The sequence below is a fragment of the Thermobia domestica genome, chromosome 9 (assembly GCF_964235325.1).
Source record: "Thermobia domestica chromosome 9, izTheDome1.hap1.1, whole genome shotgun sequence".
In the NCBI taxonomy this organism is placed as follows: domain Eukaryota; kingdom Metazoa; phylum Arthropoda; class Insecta; order Zygentoma; family Lepismatidae; genus Thermobia; species Thermobia domestica.
This window is the reverse complement of record NC_137462.1, coordinates 3,242,158-3,261,751: the sequence shown is the minus strand read 5'-3', so window position 1 is coordinate 3,261,751 and position 19,594 is coordinate 3,242,158. Positions and strand designations below refer to the sequence as shown.

The window sequence follows — 19,594 nt, the reverse complement described above, 5'->3', positions numbered from 1 at the left end:
ACAGTCATATTGGATGCGTACAAATGGATGGTCTGCTGGTTATTGCAAGCAACAGCGCGAAGAGTGAAATCTGAAATGCAACAAGAAGGAAACATTTTCTCTGCCAAAAACAACTCTCAAGTCTATTACGCAAGGGATCTCTCAGTAGTGTTTCTTGAGGTAAATATTTACTTTTATTATTAATAATAATTAGCCCTTCAATTTGATTGTAAAATATTGAACATTAATTTTATGCAGGGGGGCAATCCCCCCACAAGAGGAAAGTTTTTTTTTTTTTAAATTTTATATATAAATTAAACCCATCCCAGAGTTTGGAGCTCTTAAAAGTAGCTCTAAGTAGCAGTATTACAATCCACCGCCCCTCCCTCCAGAAGTCCGTCCTGGATGCGCCTCTGATTTTATGATCAAAGTAATTAACAAGTTTTGCTCTCTATTTATAGCATTTCATCATCGACTCTTCCTGGAGGTCAATCGCTACCAGTGACTTGGATGAGTCTTTGCAATCTGTGCTAACGAAGCTTTGTTTGTTATATGGTGCTTGGAGCCTCGAGCGACACCTGGGACTTCTCTATCAAGGTAAGAATTGATATATTTCTTAATGGATAGCTTATGATCATTTAATACCACTATTTGCTTTTTATTGGGTTTATGCATTAGTTTGAGAGTTTGTCTCAATATAACAATACCTCGCTGTTAGCAATTCGTTTATCCTGTAACGTTAATCATTTGTGATGGCATTTTTGGACTTAGGCTAGTTTTAGATGGAAGCATTTATCGTAGCATTTCTCGTAGCAAAAATCGTATCATCGATATCCTACCGTGTAAAGTAGCAAATGCTATAGCATTTCCCATGCCATGGCATATCCTATGGCATTTCTTGTCGATAGAACCTGCTCTATTTCGTAGCATTTTCCCCAGTATTTCTGGTTCGATTTCAGCGCCGTGGTGTGTTAAAAAGAAGCGAAAGATTTTGTGCCAAATATCCATGCTCTTTGTTATGTGTGGGAAATTGAATTGTAGTAAAGAAAAATGAGTTGGAGTAGGGATGCTCTTTGTCCACATACTTCTTTGTGATTTTCGTTTTTTAATATGACCGACGAGAACTGTTGTTACAATTACTATAGCTTTAGCTACCTCACGCTTAATTTCGGAGCCATAATTGCGCTCTTCTCCAGTGATTTGTTTGCTACGTCACGACAGATGCTTATCAAAATTCTATCGTTTAAAAGCACCATATACTTTTGATGCCATAAAATATTATATGAAATTTTTGGCAGCACATCTGCTACGATAAATGCTTCCGTCTAAAACTAGCCTTACAAATACTCTTGAATTTTGAAGTTTTCAAGGAAATAAGTGCTATTTATGGGCAGGGCTGGATTAACCCATCTGGAGACCCAGGGCTAGAAAAAGTATGTGGCCTCTGCTGACTCCACCTAATCAGGGGTAAAAGTAGATCATAAAAGATAGGGGAACGCATGACATCACACCATTCCCCGTGACTATCTTTCTCCATTATAATGTTTAAGGAAGTGGAGGGACGCCATAAACATTTTTTAGAAGTGGGGGAACGGCGTCAACCCATGTTCTCCCTCATTTTTACCCCTGCATCTATGAAAAATCTTTGAGTTTTACGTCCCACGGTTATGCCGGTTAGGCTAAAGGAGACGGTGACGATGAGTAATGAATAAAATAGTGGAATGAAGAAAGTGGGAGAAAACGGGAGAATTCCGAGGAATCCCACGCACACGGTGTTTGACCACCACAAAGTTCACTTGGCGGGGGCTGAGATCGAACCCGGGATCCCAAGCACCAGAGGTGAACGCTCTACCACTGAGCCACCGCGGCCTCTGCATCTATGAAAGTACAGTAGGGAAGTTAAGGGAATATGTTTCCTATTTTTGCTCATATTTTATTTTATGATGATGATTGTATCTTCATGATTCTTTTTTAGATAGCCAGTTGAGATTTTGATCAGAATGGAGGCCTCTGTCCACCTGGAGGCCAGAGGCTATAAGACCCCTAAATTCCCCTTAATCCGGCCTTGCTATGGATATTATATACGACCCCTGTTGATTTCACCTACCACATTTCTGTGAAAGTACAGTACTAAAGTTAAGGGAATATGTTTCACATTTTTGGTCATATTCTATTTTATGATGATAATTGTATCTTCATGATTCTTTTTAGATAGCTAGTTGAGATTTTGATCAGAGTGGAGGCCCCTGTCCACCTGGAGACCCGGGGCTATAGCCGCCCTAAGCCTCCCTTAATCCGGCCCTGTTTATGGGCTAAAGAATAATAAGGATCAAACAAAAAAAAAGGATCATTATGTTTCGACTGTTCATATTCCTTTCCCGTTCGTCATCCTTTAACTCATGCCCAACATGTATCACCACTCCATCATTACTCTTCACATTACCGGTGACATGAAATGGTGCTTTCGGAAAAAAAAAAAAAAAAACGAATGACTAAAGTCAAAGAAAAAACATAGCTTCCCTATAAAATCTAATGTCTATTTAATGAGGATAATGTTATAAGCCTAGTGGGAGAGATAAGCCTTCGTGTACTACGAATTAATTCTCAGCAATATTATATTACCGCTGACATTTATTGCTATCAGCAGAGACGTATTTTGGGGCAATTAGAGAAACATGACCGGCAATATTGCATCAGGTACTATTGCAACAGGATAATTAGAGTACCAGGTAAACACTCTTGCTTCCTAGACTAAACTTCTGCAACTCCTCCTTCCCCAAAGAAACGAATTTTAAATATATTTCTTCTCACTGAATTTCTAGGTATTGTGGCTGTCGCCCACTGTGTTTTAATACATGAAGAAAATGTTATACCTGGATAAGTCATAAATCTACCAATGTTCTAGTACACCACAGGACTATATTTATTACCGTACAATCAAAGCAATTAGATTAACATTCAAAGTATAGCTCCTCGTGTTGAACTGTCTACACCCACATTCCTGTCAGTTCCTCGATTCTACGTCCATCTGGTTAATGAAGCATCGTTTCTTCAGGGAGTGCAAGTTGAAAAAGTTGGGCTCATAGGTGCCATATAAGTTGACAAAATACCCTTCTAGGGCAGTAGGTAGAGCAATTAGCACACGGGATTTTGGACTTTCTCCCACAACCTTCTATTATGAATATTGTGTTGCGTACAAATATAACACAAATCACTATAATACAAGTACGAAGAGTAATACAATGTTCATTACACACATTCTTATTTGGAAACGGGTGGTCCCTAGGCGCAAGCAGCCAAATGAAGGATGCTCCAGAGCTCCATGCAAGCTAAGGAGTGCAATTAGGAAACCACAGCGCTCCAGGCAAGTTAAATAGTTATGGTTAGGATCTCCCAGTGCTTCAAGCAAGCAAAAGAGGAGTTAAGATCCCATACAACTCCAGGCAAGCTAAATGGGCAAGGAACCTCACAGTCCCACGCAATGTTAGAGGTTTAGGTTAGGTTAGATATATCAGAGCTCCAGGCAAGCTAAGAGAGACAAAGGAGCCTTAGAGCTCCAGACCAGCTAAGAGGCTTGACCTAGGTAAATCTCTGAGAGCTCCAGGTAAGCTAAGAAAATGAAACTGACCAGTCGAAACTAATGCCGTTGGAGGTCCTACGGTGACTTTTATACCCTCTTCTTGGGTGTGGGTGGAGCTAGTATTCCTCTTCGGTCACATGTCCCATCGCTGATTATGTCTGTCGTCTGCTGGTTTGGAGTAGTAGTAATGAAACACGTGGCTTCGTTTACAAATACGAGGCATGTAGTAAATAACAATGCAATAAGAACTGTTCTTTAAGTATAAGGTAAAGCCTGGAACGTTTCCTGCATCAGATTGTCATTTCAGATGAAAAATGGATTTGTTCTGGCAAGAGTTGGATCGTGATCAACGTCCAGGACAGTTTCCGAAACTCCCATCCACTCACAGATGGTGCGGTGGTCTATAGAAGGACTAATCCATCATACCTTTCTACGTTTACACCAAACCATTCATGTAAATCGTTAAGTGCTGAAACACCGCAAACTTATCTGCAAGTATCCAGCAATGGTCAACAGACATAGTATACTTCTCTTACGCAACGATATACGTTCACACATTATTCAAAGGACCATAGAGACTCTCCAGAGTTGTAGAATGGTACCCTTTCTTACTTATCCTGTTCTTCTGACGTCCTTCCTACCCACCACCGCATCTCGATCACTTCTTGGCATGGAACACTTTACCTCATGACCGGATGTGTTATTGAGAACTTTTCGAATCGTAGACTGTCATGAAATCCAATCGTTGGCTAAGGGATGCAGAAAGTATGTGGCTGCAAGCGGAGACTGGTTTGGGTAACCAGGTTTGAAGTTGTTTTTTTTTCGATCATTTGAAAGTGACATATCGATTGGACTTTTCAATTGCATCAACCCAATACTATCACTATTTTAGGTCATTGCTTTATCAATCTATTTCTGTTGTGGTAACTCTGTTTCTTTGCATGTAATTTTTTTTACGAGAATTTCAATTCCAATTTCAAAATTATTGATAATTTTGATTCTTAGAAACTAGAGATGTAATGGTTGGAAACAATAATAATCAGGTTGTAAAATTGTGTTTCTGATGTACAAATTATAAACAAGTATTTTTTTATAACATGCAGGAAAACATTTATTTATTTATTTATTTATTTATTAGAGTGAGGATGATAACACTAGTTAACAAATTTAAACTTTTTGTTTGTTACATGAGAAAAATCACCTGATCTTAAAGGAACTTTTTGCGCTGAATTCGAATATGCACTCGGTTTCTCTCCATCACGTACAGTTTTCCCGTAACAGAGGGATTTTCGGGAAATTCCCTCAAAAATTTCCCTTTTTCAGATATTTTATTCCCCTAGCTCCTGTCCCCTTACATATAGTAACATAGAAATTATACCTAAGTATACCTTGATTTATATTTAATAAACCCTAAAAGTTTCGTAAAAATCGCTTTGTTCTTTCTAGAGAAATAAATATATTTGTATGTATACTGTGTGCACTGTTTATTGCACCTGATAGTAATGCTTTCAGATCTCCTGAGTTGGGGTAAAAACGATTTGCTTTATTACTACAAACACAGACATAAAAATGAATATTTACAATAGTCAACAACACACTTGTATTGCTGAGCTCCCTCGTGGCTAAGCGGTTAGCGTACGCGCCTTTGGCGTGGGAGACCTGGGTTCGATTCCCGGCGGGAGCTCATGTGGTTCGGATTCCACGTTAATCAGTAGGTCCACGTCTCATATAGCCTCGCTGCTGAACGGGACGCTAAACTAAAATCAACTCAACTCAACTCAACACTTGTATTGCTCTCTGTAAATTAGAAACGTGTATAAAAATAGAATGTACTTCCAACGTATATTTTTTTAAACGTACAGTATATGTATATCTTAATACATATATATACAATTCTCCAAGTTTTTTCGTTTTGTTCATGAAATCGTTATCAATATTTGTTATCAAATGTAACAGAATGCAAAAGAACTTCCACTTCCCGAGCCCCCTACCAACTGGGAAGAGATATGGCCAAAAGACTCTGATGATGATCATGACCTTGATGAACCATCGACATCAACATGTACATCCAAGGATCCAACGTTCATCCCTGACTGTGTTCGCGAGCCACATTTCATCCGGCAATGTGAACTTAATGACCTAGTCCGTGATTTGCACCTGACAAAACAAGAGGCGGAACTTCTGGGATCAAGGCTCCAGCAGTGGAACTTATTGGATGCAGAAACGAACATATCAGTGTACAGGAAAAGGCATGTTCAATTTTCAAGCTATTTCTCAATGCAAGATAATGTGTGCGTATGTACGGATATAAATGGGTTGATGGCGGAGCTAGGAATTCCTTACGTTCCAGAAGAATGGAGGTTATTTATCGACGAGTCAAAGGTCAGCCTTAAAGCTGTCCTTTTACATAATGGAAATAAAAAACCTTCTATACCACTTGCGCACTCAGTGAAGATTAAGGAATCCTATGACACCATGTCAACTTTGCTAAATCTTATAAATTACAAGGACCATTGTTGGCAAATATGTTGTGATCTCAAGGTAGTTGGTATTTTATTAGGACTGCAGTGCGGTTACACGAAGTACCAATGTTTTTTATGTTTATGGGATAGCCGAGCTGATGACAAACATTATGAAGTGAAGGAATGGGAACCTAGAGTGAATTACCTACCTGGAGAATGCAACGTCAAATACGCTCCTTTGGTAGATCCTAATAAGATATTACTACCGCCACTTCATATCAAGTTAGGACTTATAAAAAACTTTGTCAAATCCATGGACACATCTGGTGAAGGTTTCAAGTATTTGCGAGATAAGTTCCCTAACCTGAGTGATGCTAAGATTTCAGCGAGAGTGTTTATTGGTCCCCAAATTAGGAAATTAATGCTTGATAATAGCTTTGATAGCAAGTTAAACAGTGCTGAGCTAGCTGCCTGGACAGCATTTAAGTGTGTTGTGCGCAACTTTCTGGGCAATAACAAAGCTGAGAGTTACACAGAAATCGTACAGGACATGATACAGAAATACAAAGAGTTGGGTTGTAGGATGTCTTTAAAAATCCACTTTTTGCACTCCCACCTCAGCTTCTTTCCTGCTAACCTAGGTGCTATCAGCGACGAACAGGGGGAAAGATTCCACCAAGATATAATGGCAATGGAGAAAAGGTACCAGGGACGATGGGATCCTTCAATGATGGGGGACTATTGTTGGGGTCTTGTTAGAGAATGCAACATTTCTTACAAGAGAAGGAAGTAGTGTACGTTTTTGTAACCCAATGGAAGTTTCATATATTGTGATAGTTTTGATTGTCTTTTCATGACCTTTTGGTACATTTGTATTATTGTGTATTGTAAATTGTCACACTTGTAAGTTATATTGTATTATATTTTATATATGTGTTTGTGGTAATAAAGCAAAACGTTTTACCTCAACTTAAGAGATCTGAAAGCATTACTATAAGGTGCAATAAACAGTACACACAGTATACATACAAACATATTTATTTCTCTAGAAAGAATAAAGCGATTATTACAAAACTTGGAGGATTTGTTAAATATGAATCAAAGTATACTTAGGTATAATTTCTATGTTAGTATATGCAAGGGGACAAGATCTTGGGGTGTAAAATAAACGAAAAGGGAAATTTTTGAGGGATTTTCCCGAAAATCCCTCTGTTACGGGAAAATCGTACGTGATGGAGAAAAACCGAGTGCATATTCGAATTCAGAGCAAAAAGTTCCTTTAAGAACAGGTATTTCCTTTTATGTAACAAAACCTTTGTTAACTAGTGTAATTCGTGCTTAGCTTATAGACTCTTAACACGAAACATGAAGATTCAAAAGAGACTGGAAGTAGATGTAAATTGAAAGTAGGATTTTTTAAAATAATAAAAAAAAATATTTTTGACATTGATTGGAAACGTAAGGTAAGTTGTCACAGTTAATAAATGGTTGTCAAAAGAATCCAGGTTGCAATATAATGTATACCAACATGGTTATATTAAGTGATAACGAAGTCTATTATTAATGTATATTTCAGGAGGCTATGTGGTTGGCCGTGAAGCAGGTGAACTATTGAAGGAAGGGGTTCTGCAACTGTGTAGGCAATTGAAACCAGAAGCTGTGGCCCTGGCTGATTCTTTGGCTCCTCCAGATTTCATTCTTAACTCAGCTCTAGGACATTCTAACGGACAGGTGAGATAATATTGAATTAGCAGTATTAATTGTCAACGATATATTCGAAATATGTTATATTATGCAAGAGTGCATATTCTTATATATTCAGCTATAGTAGTGATACATATAGTCGCTGTGTGTCACGTTGTATAATGCGAGACCAAATTATTTCTAGAATAATTTTTATAGATTTTCTTCTTGATAGTATTCTGTTTTATGAGTTTTGTACTTCCATGCAATTAATACGACCATTAATTGTCACTGAGATTCTCATGATTAGTCAGGAAACTCACTCACCCTACTGTCATAGGGCTGAACTGATTATTATTGCATGATAGGTGTGGTTCCGGGTTTCAGAGGAAATCCTTGCCTCTTACGTGTTGTATATAGTAGTTAGTTGACATTGTTAATATAAAGTTTGCATGGGGCCACTGTTGATGTTCGTATTTATGTAGAAAAAAAAATATAATCTAATGTAGTGCTGGCAACTAGCCGTAGAGGGACTAAGCGATTGATATCTTGGAGTCTAGAGAGGTTAGAGAGATATACCATTCCTAGCGAATCCATGAAAAGTATATTACTTCACGAAATGTTGAGAGCCTTGTAAAAGGCGGTTCTTGTCCCCGTCCTGTGACCTGGAATGATTCTAGCTCCATGATTTTGAATGTTTCAGTGGAAGTTTATGACGAATGTAGTGATCAAATTGGAAATAAGTTAATGCTTGTGTGCTGCCTTCGCATAGACCTGCCTTAGGTATACTTCTATTTAGCAAACCTTATTTTTTAATTTTTGCAACTGGTATGATATCATCTTCGTTTACTACGGGTATATCATACCGCCCCAATTCAATCACTGGGCGCATTTTCCCATGCCAGGTTGGCGTAGAGAAGTTGCTAACGATGAACATATACAGATACAGCCGACTGCTGAAATGCAATTGATGAGAACATAGAAGAAAGTTGAATGGCCTTCCTTGGATCTTGTTTGAATTTGAGATTTTTGTCAAAATAGATACAGGAATATCGGAGTCCTGATTAAAATGGCATGTGGATTTTGTAGAGAGTGATTGATATTAGAAGATGTTCTCAAATTACATTTTGTCAACATTGAATTTGACATTTGGCTATCCAGCGGTTCCATATACCAAGGTCACACTGACAAATCTGATGCTCTGGTCTACTGCAAAAATCACCTTATTACATGCAAAGGTAGTTAGTCATAGTTGGAATATCCACAGTGTAAATTTTATAGAGCAGTGCACGAACTTGGAGAAATGCCTCCAGTGATTCTTTGGCTGGTAAATGAGCCTCTAATCTTGACTCGAAGAAGCGGCGCTGCAGGAAAAAGTTCTCAAGAGGAACGTACAGCGCCGAAAGCCTTTGAGGACACATTTTTAAAAAATAGACTGGAATGACAAACCTTGTCAAAATCTTTTCAACATCCAAGAACCCGAAAATAAATCTCAAGTGTTTGACGAACATTAAAGCTGTAAGTAATGCATTCCACTAATTGGATAACTTTATCGAAATATTGCTGTGTGGTCCCATTTCAGAATGACGATCCTGAAAAGCTGAGTGTTATTGAAGATAAACTTGAAGTTGGCATTGGAAATTTAGTGAGAGAGTAAACTGATGGCATGGTAATGATATGAAAAAACTAGTGTTTTTGCTTAGTCAATGATTCTCTAGTACCTCTGCCAGTTGCTAGTATACCAATAATTCAGCCCTCAGTGATAAATAGCCGAGACCACAACGCTAATTTTAAACGCAATCTTTCTTTCGGGAAATCACTCTTTCGATTACCCTTTAATCCTGACTCTAAATATTTTACTGAAAAAGTAGTAAATCCAGTAAACTTTGCGTCAATTTAAATTTATCTCCATATGAGAGCAAACCGTTTTCAGGTTCAACTAAGAAATAAGATTTGTAGTACAAGTTAGTGAGAAAAATATGTTTGTTGCATACACAAGTCACTACAGCACACTAAACGCATTACACTTCCTGAATATCGGGGCCGCGGTGGCTCAGTGGTAGAGCGTTCACCTCTGGTGCTTGGGGTCCGGGTTCGATCCCAGCCCCCGCCAAGTGAACTTTGTGGTGGACAAACACCGTGTGCGTGGGTTTTCTCGGGGTTCTTCCGTTTCCTCCCACTTTCTTCATTCCACCATTTCATTCAGAACTCATCATCACCGTCTCCTTTAGCCTAACCGGCATAACCGTGGGACGTAAAACTCAAAGATTTCATTTCATTTACTTCCTGAATATCCACTAAGCATTTATTAAAACCCGATTATGTATTAAAACATCTGTGTTAAATGTTTCATTTAATCAAAAAATTAAATTTACTAGTGTTGGTTTGACAAAGAATATGTCTTTATGGTGATTAATGTAGTATTTAAGCTCTACCATTATCCCCATAGCAATGTCATTTAAACCAACGATGTTATAAATGGAGGATCTGCCCATATGTATCTTCATCCTATTAAATCGATGAAGCCAAAAAACAACCGAGCATCGGCACGTCTGATTGGCTCCTCTCGTTTCTGCCATCGTCTGATTGGCTACTTTCGTTTCCGCCATGATTGTTGGCTCACAACATTGCGATCCTATTGGGCGGAGTGGGCAGAGTAGGGGTGGCGAAACAGTGACGTATGGCTTCAAGATTTTGTTGTAAGGGCAGATCCTCTATTTTATAAGATCCTTGATTTAAAGCATATCGTCAGGGATGAGATTTGGGTTTGAGTCCCGATTTAAGTATTATTATTATTATTATTTCAGGTGTATAAGAATTTGCAAGAAGCAATTCTACGTGATCCCAGTGCAACGCAAAGACCAGCCTGGTGGGGAGAAATAACTGCAGCCGCTCGCTCAAAACTCTGAATTGTAATCGAGAACTTCGCTTTTATCGTTATCGTGCATTTGATTATTCACTTGTACATATTTTACATAAATATGGACGCATAAGTTATATTATAATATATCAATTCAACTGTAAACATACTTATTTATATTTGCGTGCGTGTGTGTGTTTGAGTTAAATATCCTATTAAAATTCCAATAGAAAATACGTTGTAAAATTTTATGGAACAAATTTGGTATCCAATACTGTTAATATTATGATATTCTTTAAACAATAAAATGGTTGTTATTTTGTACATTGGATATTTATTTGTGTAAATTTCAATATCAAACCTTGATCGATAAATACCTCTTCACGTTTATACTTTTATTTGTTTTATGAAGGTGATAAGGTGCTACGTTGAAATTAGGACATGTGTCAACAAAGGGTGGCCCATACCGCATTGGTCTAGAATAGATCTCCCAGATTGTTAGACTAAAAAACTGGGACATCATATGGAAATCTACAGTATGGTCAAGCTACGCACTTTCTTCTAGTTGATTCGATCCCAGCCCACGCCAAGTGAACTTTATGGTGGACAAACACCGTGTGCGTGGGTTTCCTCGGGCTTCTTCCGTTTCCTCCCCCTTTCTTCATTCCACCATTTCTATTCATTACTCATCATCATCGTCTCCTTTAGCCAAACCGGCATAATCGTGGGACGTAAAACTCAAAGATTTCATTTCATTTTTAATTTTTTCTTCTAGCTGAAATATCATCAGAATTCAGTAATAGGCTAACACTCACCAAACATGATTGTCAGAGTGAATTATTCGTATTAATTGAGTATCGATGTCTGATACGAGGGTAGACCCCAAAATAACTGTAATTTCCTGATAAAAAGCATAAACTTTATTCTTTTATTTCTTGAATACAACTTTTTTTTGCTAAATATAACTTGAATCATCCTCAAAGTACTCTTTATTAGTACTTGTACAGTCCGCAGCAAAAAACCAGCAACATGAGCATGTAAGTTTATTGTGAAACGACGAAGTCTTTTGCTTCAAAATAAGTGAGCAGGGGAGGACGCCGAGGTTTCCGCTGGCGTGATTCGTGCCACTTAGACGTCATGTTGATTACCTGTGCTGTTAGGCGTATTTTCACAATAAACTTACATCGTCATGTTGCAGGTTTTATGCCGCGGACTATATATATGTTCATTCCATTGTTGGACTCACCTTACATAATCGGCCTCTTTGATACCTGCTACCGCCGTCATGTTACTGCGTTTGACTTCACGATCTTTGAAGTCCCTTTTCATTCAACGAAACAGGAAGAAGACTGCAAGAGCCAAATATGGCAAATATGGAGCGTGTATCGTCTGTGACTGCGTTCTTGACTGCACGACAGGCTTCCTACTCGACGATCCCTTTGCTCTTCGGTGAGAAGTCTGGGCACAAACTTAACCACTCGTTGCATTTCCAAATCATCGTGTAAAATGTACTGAATGGAGCTCCAGGATAACCCGGAGTCCCTGATGAAATCAAGGATTTTTGCGACGTTGTCCTCGGTTCGCGCACTTGAAGGACGACCGGAAGAGGGCTGAACTTTAATGGTCACTTCCGCCCTTTTAAACCGAGCAAACCATTCGTATGCTTGCGTTTTACTAAGAAAATATTCTTTGAAAGCTGTTTCCATCATCACAACAGTTTGTGTTGCGTTATTGCCGAGTAAAATACAAAACTTCACAGCCGCACGTTGTTACGGCGTACACCCATCTCAAAGTTTTGGAAACTATCGTATAGGTACCTAAAAAAGTACGTGGGTATATGCTACATTCGATTCCTAGTATACTGACTTGATTGGAAAAATACAACTACCACTTGTACGTGTAAACTCTCTTTGTAAACGTTTCAAGGAATCCACCCACACTGCATCACCATATAATAAATAAAGAACGCGAACCGAACATACAGCAGCGCGGACAGACGACGACTTCTCCAATCAGGCTCTTTAGCGGCAAAGCTGTTATCGTCACTGGCGGGCCGCCACGCGAAATAACTGCAAAACTTCATTGCAGCACTTTAGCGGATCAGCTGCTATCGTCGCTGGCGGGCCGCCAGCGGGAAAGAGCTGCAAAACGGCATAAGCGGGCAACACTCACATCCCGCCTTGACACCGCCTGTGTTGGCGGCCTGGCTGCTGAAGTAGGAGGCGGTCCGCCATCGATGGTTTCAAATTGTCAATGGGGTACCTATGATATAGACGAATATGTTACTTGTAGCACACACAAAAGTCATTCCATTTAAGATTAGGCTATCAAAAGTTACATTAAAAATATTTCATTTCCAGATGTTCCAGGAGCAGTATTCTCTATATGACAACTTTTGAAGCAGACAGCATATCTGTTGAAATACGTTATTTCTGAGTGTATGACTGAATTAAGAACTATTTTGAGTCAGTTTGACTTGTTTCTAGTTAAGGCTAGGTAAATCAATTCCCGGAAAGAAAATAGATTACTCTTATGTTATTTCTTAGTAGAGAACATGTAGTATTTTCCCGGAAGACAGTGTCTGTTTATGGATATTGGCATTTCCACGTTTATTTAAGATTGCTAGAAATACCTGGTTTCCATAGTAACGTAACAAGTCGTAGGGATTTTAGGGTGAGAGCCTTATTTGAAATGTGAGCAAGGAGGATCCTTGTTTACGAGGTTCAAAGACTTTTTTTATCCGCAGGATGACTGTATTCAACTGAGTGCGAACTTAAAGAATACTGAACTCAGTTCTCGGTGCGAGAATGTGATGGCTGTTTTTGTTGAAACGTAACCTCAAATGAAGAAAGCCGAAAATCTCTGCACAGCTGTGATTGCGGATTATCCAATCAAATAATTTACTCCGAATACAAATAGATGCACCAAGAAGAAATTATGGCTGACTTTCTTAATTTGGAATTTTGAAGAAAATTTACGAAATTAAAATTTTAGTTTTCTTGTGAAGATTCCCTATGCCGAAATATCTATAAAAATAAACTGAAAACCATTTAAAAAGCTAAAATATACTTATTTTCTAAGATAATGTTATATTTTTGGATAAATACGTAAAAATATACAAAATATAATTACTAATCATATATTCTTCATTTAATACTCGTTGAAACGATTTACTTAATTGAAATTACGCTAAATTTGCGACCTACAGTTTCCTACTACAACATAAAACATGTTTTTCTGACATTCTAAATAAAATTAAAATTCCCTTTCAATATACAAGGTGCCCAAAAGCACCGGGCCATGTTACGTTATGCCGAGCATAAGGTAACATCCTCTGGGAGCTTCGGGAAAAAAAATCTGAACTTATGAGTTCTTCTTAAGTTGATTTTTTTGTGACTACAAAAATGCTGAAGATTATACAAGACAAAATATTTTGTTTTAATTTGAATAAATTCTCGATCCTAATCACAACTATACATACACCCTATATAATATGATAATATCCTAACCTAACCTTAACCTATAAACTAAGTTTTTTTCATCCTTCTAATAATTCTTTTCTTTTCTCTTCAGAACAGCGGAACAGTTTCAGATTGTCAAAACTCTGTACTCCTATGTTTTCTCCCTTCAGAGTTTGCAATCTCGCTGAATTTCGGGTTAAGGATACAACTTTATACGGTCCAACATAGGTATTCATAAATTTGGCGAATACCTTCTTTGGTATTGACGACACATCGCGAGTTTTCACCATCACCAAAGAACCTTCAGTGATGTTATCTTGTTGTTTCCGCAGCTTTGTTTCCTTCTTCGGTACTGCTGCCGGAATAGAGACTACAAGTTTCTTGTCTTCTTTTACTTGCACAGTCTCTTTGGGCCAAATGAAGTTTTCTTTGAAGCTCTTGGATGCTGAATACGACAAGAAACGCTCTGCTGGAGTACATCCGAGAGCATCACACCAAGAGTGATTGCACAAGTCTTGGGCGGCTTTTAGAAAATTACTCCATTTGGACTGGTTGTCACTGCAATATAGGCGGAGAATGCGATGAAGGTCACGATGTCTGCGTTCAATAATGCCATGAGAGGCCGGATGGTACGGCGTGGTAAGTATATGTTTTATCCGGTGTTTTTGACAAAACTCTTTCCAGACGCCCGACAAGAACTGCGGACCTTGGTCACTCACCAAATACTTCGGGTATGGTAGCTGATAATAATATCTCTTCTCAAGGACCGGCACAATCTCTCTTGTGTGTGCCGTCCGAAGAGGGAAGAAACACACAATACGACTGTAGACGTCCAGGATGGACAAGATATATTTATATCCCTGGCTCTTAGGAAGAGGCCCGACCAGATCGAGGCATTGCTTTTCAAAGGAAGAAGACGCCTCAACATGACAGGGCTCCTTTCTAATCACCCTGTAGGAGAACTTGGTTCGTGCACAAAGAAGGCATTCTTGAATATACTTTGTAAAAGTCTCACGAATACCTCTCCAATGGAACATGGCTTTAGCGAACGACAAACATCGCTTCACTCCAAAATGGCCTTTGTTGTGGATTGCCGAAACAATATTTTTCACTGAGCTGGAAGGAATGACCAGCAACCAAACAGAATTTTGAGAATTTCTAACGTAAACCAAATTATTCTCCACACGTACCCTATTATTGTTTTGACACCCTTTCCAAATGGTATGTAATTTTCTACAATACGAATCTTTCCGCTGTTCTCGCCTCAGTTCCGCGACATTCAAGAAGTCAGTGTCCTCCGCGGTCAAGAAATTTACGAAATGAACCTCTTCTGCCTGAGGAGTTTCTGGAGGATAACGACTCAATAAGTCGGCGATTTCATTGTCAGAGCCCTTGATGTGAACAAACTGCAGATCGAAACGTTGCAGTTTGAGCAGAAGACGAGTAGTTCGAGCATATAGGTTTTTCAAACTGAAAGCATATGTGACTGCTGCATTGTCACAGTGGACCGTAGTCCGTCGACCTAAAATGAAATATGAAAATTTTTCACAGAAGAAAACAACTGCCGCTAATTCCAACTATAACACTGACAAAGAGGCCTCGTGTGGTTTTATTCGCCGACTCGCATACGCAATAACCTCCGGATCATCCTGTCCCGGGGATATTGTGCCACGTAGTCGGCCAATGACTCCGCAGAGGCATCGGTGAACAAATGAAAATCAAGACCGAAATCTGGTTGCGCAAGTGCGGGAGGACTACTTAAAAGTTCTCTCAGCTGATCAAATTTTTCCAGTAACTCCGGAGAGTATTCAATTTTTCGATCCTTTTTCAGAAGATCATAGAATGGAGCTGTTAACCCAGCAAAGTCAGGGAAATGTCACTTTCGCCATCCCACGAGACCAAGAAATCTTCGTAAAGCTTTCTTAGTTCGCGGCAGAGGAAAGTGACGGATGGCCTCGTTACTCTTTGGATTAATTTTAACTGATGATCCCGAAATAATGTGTCCAAGCAAAGGACTTTGTAACTGAAGAAAATTACACTTTTGAAAATTTAGCGAAAGATTTGCCGAACGAAGAGTTTCAAAGACCTTTTCCAGATGTTGAAAATGCTCGTCAATAGATGATGAAAAACAAAGGACGTCATCAAGATACACAATGAGAAAATTTTTGAAAGGTTCTAAGCCGAAAAAAGTATGCATGACTGATTGGAAAACTGCTGGAGATGATTTCAAACCCATGGTTAGACGCGTCATTTGATATTGACGACCTTTGTAAATGAAACTAACATATTTGTAGGAGTCTGGATGGATTGGAACACTGTGATAAGACTGCGTACAGTCCAACGAGGAAAAGATGGTGGCACCACTGACTCGTGCGATCAGATCATTGATCGGCTTGACCTGAATCCTTGGTGCAATCACGCGCTCGTTGATTCCACGCAAATCCATCACCGGTCTCAGATCCCCAGACGCCTTACGAACCACATGTACAGGGCATCTGTAAGGTGAAGGACCTTCTATGATGATCCCAAGTTTCAACCATTTGTCCAGCACTTGCTCAAATTCCTTCTGGAGATGAACGGGTATAGGATACAACTTTCCTACCACGGGAACGTCGTCTGAAAGTTGTATTCTATACGGCTCAACCTTCACGACTCTGGGATTCTCTGTGAAGAGACAACGAAACCTGAGTAACAACGAAAATAATCGATCCCTAGAATCTGAATCTAGATCAGTTCTTTGAAAAACAAAATTTTGAATTTCTTCTTTGGTAATGGATGGTTGATATAAAGAGTCTTCCTCTTTATCCGATGATACCTCTGCAACGGTGACTTGGCAACAATGCTGCTGTTCCATGCTAATGGAGATGATCTGTCCTGAATCAGTCTCAAGAGAAACTTCTTTCGATTTGCAATTTAGAAGAACATGATACCTAATGAAAAAGGGGAAACCTAGAATACAATGTTTTTAATTTCTGAATCACATATACTGGAACCTCGAAAACATAACCTTGAATGGTAAAATTTAGAATTTGGAAACCTTTGACCTGAAAAGATTCGTCTCCTGCGAAACCTCGTAATGAAATGTTGGATTTTGGACGAAGCTTAGCAGATGGATAAATTTCCTTGATCCTTTTCCAAACGTCTCCAGACAACAAATTCGTATCCGCTCCAGAATCCAGGATACAGACTAAAGTCAAACTCCCAACTGAACAAGTTAACGTAGGTGAAGGATAAGTTAAAAGAATACCTTTCTCCGCACTGGAGTCACACTCCTTCTCGTCGATCACGAAACGAATCGAGAACAGAGGCGTGCCCAATTTTGTCTCCCGATTTTCGGAATTTGCCAAAACATTGAATTTTGAATTTGGAGGGTTTGTATCAAAACCGAATGAGGTTCTAACCAAATTGAAATTTTGACTACTCGCTAACTGATCTTGTTCTTTCTGAGGAGTTGAGGAATCCACATCGCAGTCCACACTCTCCCCTAATGAGGGCTGCGATATGCATTTCCCAAACTATTCCCGTTCGATTCCGGTGGCTGAGCCATAGTAGGTACATTTGTCGGATATTGCGGAGGCCAGCCAGTGGACATCGCCATGTTCACTCCTGGGGAAGGAGTGGACGTGGGAGTCGCCACTTCCCCTCCAGGAAGTAAATTCGGCGCATATCCCGGATAGGCTTGCGCTCCTGCTGTGTTCATCGCGTTTGGCGCGCATGTCTGAGATGTACCCCGCGGATACCCGTAACTCATCGCTGCTGGTTGGTAGCGTTGGTTGTACCCATACGGAGCATTCCGATTTCCATGGTCATCTCTTACCCAATTCGGCCTTCCATTATTGGGCCAAGGTCTTTGTGTCTGAAAGTTTCTTCTTCGACCCCTGTTTCTAGAAAATCGGTCATCTCCTCTTTTCCCATTGGAATTTCCTTCATTCCTCCTTCCTTCGTCTTCCTCCATCTGAGACGAAGTATCCTTGGTGGTTTGTTTTCCTGACTTTTCGGCCTTCTTGACTACTTTTGCCTGACGCACCTGAAAACGTCTAAGCTTTTTGTCAGTGACCGGTTCATTCGGCTCCGGATGTCCCTCAATCTCGGCTATTTTAACCATAAGGTGTTGTATGTTTTTCGGCTCAACAGCCCGCAGTAACTTGGCATCACCAGCTGGTAAACAGTCCAAGACAATTTCAATGAATTCGGTTTCATCCGGATGCTGTGCCACCGCATAATACTCCGCTACAATTTTCCAGGCAAAATCTGTCAACCGGTTGTATTTCGCTCAATCATACTTCATCCCCTGGATAAACTTCTTTTGCAATCTTTCCATCCTTGCCGAAAAATAGTGTTCCCTGAATAGACGCACAAAGTCTGCATAACTACTGATGTCTTTACAAACAGTCTGAAACCACGTCTTGGCCCCAGCTGTTAAGCAACAAGGTACCAAGGTTAGACGTTCGTGTTCCGATGCCGAAATTACCTTAAATGTTTGCTCTAAATTTTCTAAGAATGATCTAGCCAAACCGTATTCACCAGAGAATGTAGGTAAATGATTTAGTTCGGAAAGTCTTAAATTTAGCGTTCGCTTACCAAAGCCTTCCTCGTTTCTACTGGGGTTCACGGGAGAATTGTGGCCAACCACGGGGCTCTTTGCACCCGAGTAATTTTGACCGAAAATAGAATAATGTTGGTAATTTTGTCCAGAAGTTAAATTGTCTGGCATCGATACCACCGCGCGACCACACATTCCCTCCTGAACTCCAGCACACGACGGAGTCATGTCTGCTACATTACTAGAGGACACCACATGGTTCAACCGACACATGGTATTTGAAGATCCTGACACCTGAGGTGAACCTAACAATGGATTCGACCTCCTGGACAAAGCCTGACAACCCATTGACTCAACATAGGATGTATTCGACTTGCTTAAGTTCGACATATGTGAGGGAAATTCAAATGGAAGGACATTTGTGCCGTGAATGCTGGTCGGCTGACAGACAGAGACAGTCACCGTGAGAACAGCACTAGTCTCCCCAACTGAAGAGACTGGTACATCCACTTGGATGTCTGACTCGGTCCCATCAGACTCGATCCCATCACAGACAACAAAGTCTCGCGATCGTTTTCGTCCACACCTTTTGTCTTTTCTTTGGTTTTGGTTCTCTTCTAATGTCTGAATTTTGGCTTCAAGTGCCTGATACGACCTCTGGGTACTTAGTTCGAGATGTGAGAACTCCTTAGTCAAGTCATCACATCGTCGATTCTGCGCCTCAACCGATAACCGGAGACCTTCCTCAACGGCATCTACCCGCGCGTCTATCTTACTCTGATAATTCCCAACAGATGTATACAAATCGCGAACTTCAGACCTAATAGCCTCTACGTCTTCGTTTACATGAGCTACCTTCTCGTTAATTATTTGCAACATCTCAAATTTGACATTGTCGAATTTCTGATTCATTGACTGAAAATTACTATTAATATCCTGGAATTTACTATCAACCTGATTACTCATAGCCTGAAATTTATTATCTACTTTTTCAAATTTTTCATTTAGCGTTAAAGTTAAAGCCTG

General features: G+C 39.7%; 1 protein-coding gene across 2 annotated transcripts in view; it reads left to right on the top strand.

Moving 5' to 3' along the window:
• Positions 1–10,888, top strand: part of LOC145694338 (peroxisomal acyl-coenzyme A oxidase 3-like) — an 82,117-nt gene extending 71,229 nt beyond the window's left edge. For both annotated transcript variants that reach the window (XM_081770457.1, XM_081770458.1), the window contains exons 12-15: positions 5–159; positions 441–576; positions 7,598–7,752; positions 10,512–10,888. In XM_081770457.1, coding sequence (XP_081626583.1) covers positions 5–159; positions 441–576; positions 7,598–7,752; positions 10,512–10,613 — 548 coding nt within the window. In that variant the 3' untranslated portion in view covers positions 10,614–10,888. The remainder of the gene's footprint in view (positions 1–4; positions 160–440; positions 577–7,597; positions 7,753–10,511) is intronic.
• Positions 10,889–19,594: the final 8,706 nt, after the last annotated feature.